Below are 7,699 nucleotides of genomic sequence, written 5' to 3'. Positions count from 1 at the left end.
AATTCTGAATGTGTTAATTAAAAAAAAAATTACAGACGTCCTACGTATTTGTGATTTCAGGCATTTTTCCTGTATCACATTTCTTCTATACAGATTCAGGTCACTTCTGATTTCCTTATTATTTTCCTCTGGACTTTAGGAATGTGACTTTGGCTGTCTAAGCTAGGGCCTCCAATTTTTATTTTTTATTTTGTTTCTTTCAAAGCAACCATTGTAAGTATCAGCAGAGGGAGGAAAGGGATTTTTACAAGGATTTATTTCTGCTTTTGTTGGGGGGGGAGAAAGGAAATGTAATCTTAGTTGGAGTGAAATAAATTAATAAAAACAGCAGTAAAAATGTCAAAGTATCCACATCAGGCTAGCAGGGAGGGACATTTTTAATTTCCAAAAGTGTTTTTAAAATGCTTTGAAACTCATAATGTGGGTGTGAACCCATCAGCATTTTTAAAATTAAATATTAAGCTTGTTACTTTCAAGCCTGTCACTGCCCAACCCTGAACACCATATTACAGTTGTTTTTAGCAATCCACAGTTTTTGCTTAATACAGTAATACCTTGTCTTACGAACCTAATTGGTTCCAGGGGGAGGTTCGTAAGATGAAAAGTTCGTAAGACGAAACATTGTTTCCCATAGGAAACAATGTAAGATCAATTAATCCGTGCAACGAAAAAAAAAAAATGCAAAAAACCGCTGCCGCCGGGCTGTCACCTTTTGAAACAGCCGGGGGGCTTCTCGGCGGCCTCCTGAACGCCGAACGCCAAACCTGAACTTCCGGGTTCGGCATTCGGGAAGCCGCTGAGAAGCCCCGCCGCCCGGCTGTCACCTTTTAAAACAGCCGGGGGGCTTCTCGGAGGCCTCCCGAACGCCGAACCCGGAAGTTCGGGTTTGGCGTTCGGGTTCAGGAGGACGCTGAGAAGCCCCCCGGCTGTTTTAAAAGACAACAGCCGGGCGGCGGGGCTTCTCAGCGGCCTCCCGAACTTTTGCCGAACCTCCGGGTTCGGGGTTCGGGAGGCAGCCGAGAAGCCCCGCTGCCCGGCTGTCACCTTTTAAAACAGCCGGGGGGCTTCTCAGAGGCCTCCCGAACGCCGAACCCGGAAGTTTGGGTTTGGCGTTCGGATTCAGGAGGGCGCTGAGAAGCCCCCTGGCTGTTTTAAAAGGTGACAGCCAGGCGGTGGGGCTTCTCAGCGGCCTCCCGAACCTGAACTTTTGCTGAACTTCCAAGTTCGGGGTTCAGGAGGCCGCTGGGAAGCCCCGGGGTTCAGGAGGCCGCTGGGAAGCCCCGGGGGGCTTCTCGGCAGCCTCCCGAACGCCGAACCTGGAAGTTCGGGTTTGGCGTTCGGGTTCAGGAGGACGCTGAGAAGCCCCCCGGCTATTTCAAAAAGCGACAGCTGGGCGGCGGGGCTTCTCAGCAGCGGCAGCGGCGGGTTCGTAAGAAGAAAAAAGTTCGTAAGAAGAGGCAAAAAATTTCTGAACCCCAGGTTCGTATCTCGGGTTGTTCGTAAGACGAAGGGTTCGTATCATGAGGTACCACTGTACTGTCTTTATTCAGGATTGCTAGTTGTTGTTTTTTTACTATACTGAGTGGGTTGTTTATTCTATTTAAGAGAACTAAGAATCTTTTTGATTGCCGTGGGGTAAAAATACATTACATTAATAAAGGAATGCATGGAACAACAGACTCATAAATTCGGTACAAGTTTACTTTTCTGGCTGGTACAATAGCTTGAGAAATGACCCCTTGCTTTAATGAAAAACACCCAGAAATTGTGGAAAAGGCCCACAACATTTTTCTTTCTTTCTTTCTTTTTTTAATAGTAACTTGGCTGCTCATGTTGATGAGAAGGCTTGGAAGGCAATTCCCCTTGCTTGCAATTCTCTCCCCCCTTCCTCACTTGTCTGTAGATTTCACTGTATTTTACAAATAGTCCTCGAGTTACAATGGTACATTTAGTGACCGTTCAAAGTTACAACGGCCCTGAAGAAAGGGATTGATGACGACTTTTGATGTTTAACGAACATTGCACGAATCCCAGCGACCGGTTAGGTCCCACAGAGTGGGCCTCCTCCGGGTCCCGTCAACAAAACAATGTCGTTTGGCGGGGCCCAGGGGAAAAGCCTTCTCTGTGGCGGCCCCGGCCCCCTGGAACAAACTCCCCCCGGAGATTAGAATTGCCCCCACCCTCCTTGCCTTTCGTAAGCTCCTTAAAACCCACCTCTGCCGTCAGCCATGGGGGAACTGAGATATTCTTTCCCCCTAGGCCTTTACAATTCATGTATGGTATGTTTGTATGGATGGATGTTTGGTTTTACAATAAGGGTTTTTTAGTTGTTTTAGTATTGGATTTACATGCTGTTTTTTGTTACTGTTGTTAGCCGCCCCGAGTCTACGGAGAGGGGCAGCATACAAATCCAATAAAATAAATAAATAAATAAATAAATAAATAATAAATTGCAACTTCCTATTGGGGTACATGCTCTCTCTCTCTCTCTCTCTCTCTCAATCTCTCTCAATGTTTGTTTTTCAGGGGAAATGGCAATTCCATATTATACTGGGCAGGTGACAGACTTGCTCATAAGCAAGGAAGAAGCCTCGGTCTTCAAGAATGCTCTGTATATGATGGCTTGTTTCACTCTGGCCAGGTATGATGAAGAGAAATTACCTGGGTTAGTTTTTAAATGCAAACTTGCACCTGCGGTATCACTGGAAATCCACAAATTTGGCAATGCATTTTGGTCACAATACAGTGGTACCTCGACATACAAGTTTAATTCGTGCCAGAGCCGACCTCGTATGTCGATCATCTCGTATCTCGAACAAATGCATTTAGATTTGGCTTTTCGCGGAGATAACTGGAAAAAAAATGGAATTCTTGCGCCACCTAGTGGACGCTCGGCTTGTATCCCGAATTTGAGCTCAGGTGTCGAACAGAAATTTTGCTTGTGTCGCAGCTCGTAACTTGAAATACTCGCATGTGGAGCAGCTCGTGTCTAGAGGTACTACTGTAGTAGGGAAAAGTTGGATCACAAATGTATGCATTCAGAAATGTGTTTTGTGTGTGTGGAATCATGATAGCTATTTCTTTTCCAATTCCTCTCAGTGCTACAACAGAGTTTTTCTGCGACTTCCTGTACAATACAGTTATGAACAGATTTCACACCCGCTTCCAGGGCTCTGTCTTCAAGTCCATTCTGCGCCAGGAGATTGGCTTCTTCAGCACCAATCGGACAGGTAAAGGATTCGGCATTCCCTTCTCACATGCACACAAAAGCCAAGAAACGAGATCTGGATTGATCCGTCCGATGCCTCCTGGTTTCCATTTCACTGTCAGAGGCCTTCCATAAAGGCCTCTGCAACTTATAAGGATGGATCCAGACCTCTTTTATTGGTTGCAGAGGCCTTTCCAGAAGCCCTCTGAGGGCGACCCATTTCTTGACTACAGAGGCCTTTCCTGAAAACCTCCGATGACAAAACGGTATACATGGTTAAAACAGAATATAAACCTTCAAATTTGGTTATAAAATAAGGACTAGTCATGATGAAAATGTTCTTACTCTCTTTTCCTATGATAAACAAGTGCTTTATATTTAAGTAAAATGGAAGGAACAGATGTAGAAAATATACAGTGGTACCTCATCATACGAACTTAATTGATTCCAGGAGGAGGTTCGTAAGGTGAAAAGTTCATAAGATGAAACAATGTTTCCCATAGGAATCAATGTAAAAGCAAATAATGTGTGCAAATCCTTCAGGAAAATCCCAAACTTTAGAAGGGAGGCGAACAGAGGGCAGGGAGGAGCAGCTAAAGGGGGCGGGTGGAAGAAGCAAGGCTAGGCTAAAGGGTGAGTGGGAAGGAAGAAAGGCAAGGGGGGCGCCCCTCCCTTTTCTTTCTTCAAAAGACACAGTTTCAGTGCCTTTGCAAGCACGTTGTTCTCTGCAAAATCTTTCCTTCTCCAAGCCGCCCCTCCCTTTTCTTTCTTCAAAAGACACCGTTTCAGTGCCTCTGCAAGCAAGCTGTTCTCTGCAAAATCTTTCCTCCTCCAAGCCGCCCCTCCCTTTTCTTTCTTCAAAAGACACCCTTTCAGTGCCTTTGCAAGCACGTTGTTCTCTGCAAAATCTTTCCTTCTCCAAGCCCTCCCTTTTCTTTCTTCAAAAAAGCAAAAAAGCAAAAAAAAAGAAACCCCTTCATCCCAGCAGCAGCTGCTTGGGTTCGTAAGGTGAAAATAGTTTGGAAGAAGAGGCAAAAAAATCTTAAACACCGGGTTCGTATCTTGAAAAGTTCATTAGAACAGGCGTTCGTAAGATGAGGTACCACTGTATTACGAGATTCCATTTTTTAAAGATAGATTTAGATAAATACAGTGTTCCCTCGATTTTCGCGGGTTCGAACTTCGCGAATAGCCTATACCACGGTTTTTCAAAAAATATTAATTAAAAAATACTGCACGTTTTTTTTTCCTATACCATGGTTTTTCCCGCCCAATGACGTCATATGTCATCGCCAAACTAATAATTTTTGCAAATAAGTAACCAAAAAAAAATTATTGTTAATAAATAATTATGTTTATAAATGTCAGGATCACTAAGTGTCTTATTCAATGGTGAGTACCAGTAATAATGGTGAGTAAATGGTTGTTAAGAGAATGGGAAATGGTAATTTAGGGATTTAAAGTGTTATGGGATGGCTTGTGATACTGTCCATAGCCAAAAATGGTGTACTGTATTTACTTATGCATCTCTACTTTGCGGAAATTCGACTTTTGTGGGCGGTCTCGGAACACATCCCCCGTGGAAATCGACGGAACACTGTATTGACAAATGTTAAAATAAAAACAAGAATATTGTAATTAGGAAATAGATTTAGAAATACTTCACAAAAGCTGTAAAAGTGACCAGTTATTTCTGTGTTTGTTTTGTTTTATCTATTTTTTGTATGTTTGTTTTTTATGTTGTTTTTAACAAAAAACCCTAATAAAGATCATTTTTAAAAAAATAAAAAGAAGATGGGGTGGTCAACCCGACAGGTGGGTACCGAAAAAACCACAGCTGGTAGATGCTTCTACCATTTGACATACGGTAATTTCAAATGGACTTACCTAGGTATGCCCATGTTTCACCATCACTCCGCAGTCTGCATTGGCTGCCGATCAATTTCTGGTCACAATTCAAAGTGTTGGTTATGACCTTTAAAGCCCTTCATGGCACTGGACCAGAATATCTCCGAGACCGCCTTCTGCCGCACGAATCCCAGCGACCGATTAGGTCCCACAGAGTGGGCCTTCTCCGGGTCCCGTCAACTAAACAATGTCGGTTGGCGGGCCCCAGGGGAAGAGCCTTCTCTGTGGAGGCCCCGACCCTCTGGAACCAACTCCCCCCAGAGATTAGAACTGCCCCTACTCTCCCTGCCTTCCGTAAACTCCTTAAAACCCACCTTTGTCGTCAGGCATGGGGGAACTGAAACACTTCCCCCGGGCGTGTACATTTTATGTATGGTATGTTTGAGTGTGTGTTTGTTAGCAAAATGGGGTTCTTTTAAATATTTTAAATTATATTTGGATTTGTTATAAATTGTTGTGTTATGCTGTGAGCCGCCCCGAGTCTGCGGAGAGGGGCGGCATACAAATCTAAATAATAAATAAATAAATAAATAAATAAACTTGTTCTGATTGACAGGTGACATTGCTTCCCACATCTCGTCCGACATCGATACCATGAGCGAATCCCTCTCACAAGAATTGAGCCTAATGATGTGGTACTTGCTCCGGGGCATTTGCTACTTTGCCATGATGCTGTGGATCTCTGTGCCTTTGGCCTCCTTCGTCATTGTGACCTTACCCTTCATCTTGCTCTTGCCGAACTTCTTGGGGAAGTTCTACCAGGTGAGGAAAGCTTCCCTTCAACTCCATTCAAGGTGTCTGTGGTAGAGAGGCCCAAGGCCCAAAGGCTAATGTCCCACAGACCGCTGAGGAGGGCACTAGAAATAACGTTTATTATTATTATTATTATTATTATTATTATTATTATTATTATTAATTAGATTTGTATGCCGCCCCTCTCCGTAGACTCGGGGCGGCTCACAACACAATAAAACAGTTCATGACAAATCTAATAATTTACAATTTAAAATATTTTTTAAAACCCATTATTAAGCAGACATACATACAAACATACCATACATAAATTGTATAGGCCCGGGGGAGGTATCTCAGTTCCCCCATGCCTGACGACAAAGGTGGGTTTTAAGGAGTTTACGAAAGGCAAGGAGGGTAGGGGCAGTTCTAATCTCTGGGGGGAGCTGGTTTCAGAGAGTCGGGGCCGCCACAGAGAAGGCTCTTCCCCTGGGGCCCGCCAACCGACATTGTTTAGTTGACGGGACCCGGAGAAGGCCCACTCTGTGGGACCTAATCGGTCGCTGGGATTCGTGCGGCAGAAGGCGGTCTCGGAGATATTCTGGTCCGATGCCATGAAGGGCTTTAAAGGTCATAACCAACACTTTGAATTGTGACCGGAAATTGATCGGCAACCAATGCAGACTGCGAAGTGTTGGTGTAACCTGGGCATACCTGGGGAAGCCCATGATTGCTCTCGCAGCTGCATTCTGCATGATCTGAAGTTTCCGAACACTTTTCAAAGGTAGCCCCATGTAGAGAGCATTACAGTAGTCGAACCTCGAGGTGATGAGAGCATGAGTGACTGTGAGCAGTGAGTCCCGGTCCAAATAGGGCCGCAACTGATGCACCAGGCGAACCTGGGCAAACGCCCCCCTCGCCACAGCTGAAAGATGGTTCTCTAATGTGAGCTGTGGATCGAGGAGGATGCCCAAGTTGCGGACCCTTTCCTGGGGATAAAAGCCGTAATACCATAAAATCAGTTTGGGCATGTTGTCTAACTCAGAAATGGAGCATTTCTGGGGGGAGTCAAGGACACTGTGACCATCATAAATATGAGTTGGTTGCCAGGCACCTGAATTTTGATCACATGATCAGGGGAATGCTGCAGTGGTCATAAATGTGAAAAATGGTCACATCACTATTTCCAGTGCTATTGTAACTTCAAACAGACACTAAGCAAATGGTTGCAAGTCGAGGACTATTTGTGTATTATTACAGAGTGAACAACATGGATTTGTAGCTATCGGCTGAACTTTATCTTATTTAATATTAATTAATATGGTCACATCCAAAGTTGCCTCCAGAGTTTAAGGGTAATAGAGTTGATACAAGTTTCAAGTTTCAAGTTTATTTAAATTTGTATGCCGCCCCTCTCCGCAGACTCGGGGCGGCTCACAACAAAGTGCAAAAAAACAAAAAAAACAAAACAAAAAACAATTCACAACAAATCTAAATTTCTACTAAAAAACATTTTTAAAAACCCCCATTTCGAAACACACATACATACACACATACCATTCATAAATTGTATATGCCCGGGGGAGATGTTTCAGTTCCCCCATGCCTGACGACACAGGTGGGTCTTAAGGAGCTTACGAAAGGCAAGGAGAGTAGGGGCAGTTCTAATCTCCGGGGGGAGTTGGTTCCAGAGGGTCGGGGCCGCCACAGAGAAGGCTCTTCCCCTGGGACCCGCCAACCGACATTGTTTAGTTGACGGGACCCGGAGAAGGCCCACTCTGTGGGACCTAATCGGTCGCTGGGATTCGTGCGGCAGCAGGCGGTCTCGGAGATATTCTGGTCCAGTGCCAT

The 7,699-nt window shown here is 44.6% G+C and overlaps 1 protein-coding gene across 1 annotated transcript in view; it reads left to right on the top strand.

Annotated features, from left to right (window-relative positions):
• Positions 1 to 7,699, top strand: part of TAP1 (transporter 1, ATP binding cassette subfamily B member) — a 36,437-nt gene that overhangs the window by 8,835 nt on the left and 19,903 nt on the right. Inside the window, exons 3-5 of the mRNA XM_070737046.1 lie at positions 2,527 to 2,641; positions 3,100 to 3,230; positions 5,673 to 5,878. Of these exons, the coding sequence (XP_070593147.1) occupies positions 2,527 to 2,641; positions 3,100 to 3,230; positions 5,673 to 5,878 (452 nt within the window). The remainder of the gene's footprint in view (positions 1 to 2,526; positions 2,642 to 3,099; positions 3,231 to 5,672; positions 5,879 to 7,699) is intronic.

This window comes from Erythrolamprus reginae, chromosome 2 (assembly GCF_031021105.1).
Source record: "Erythrolamprus reginae isolate rEryReg1 chromosome 2, rEryReg1.hap1, whole genome shotgun sequence".
Taxonomy (NCBI): Eukaryota; Metazoa; Chordata; class Lepidosauria; order Squamata; family Dipsadidae; genus Erythrolamprus; species Erythrolamprus reginae.
This window is presented reverse-complemented; position numbering and strand designations above follow the sequence as displayed.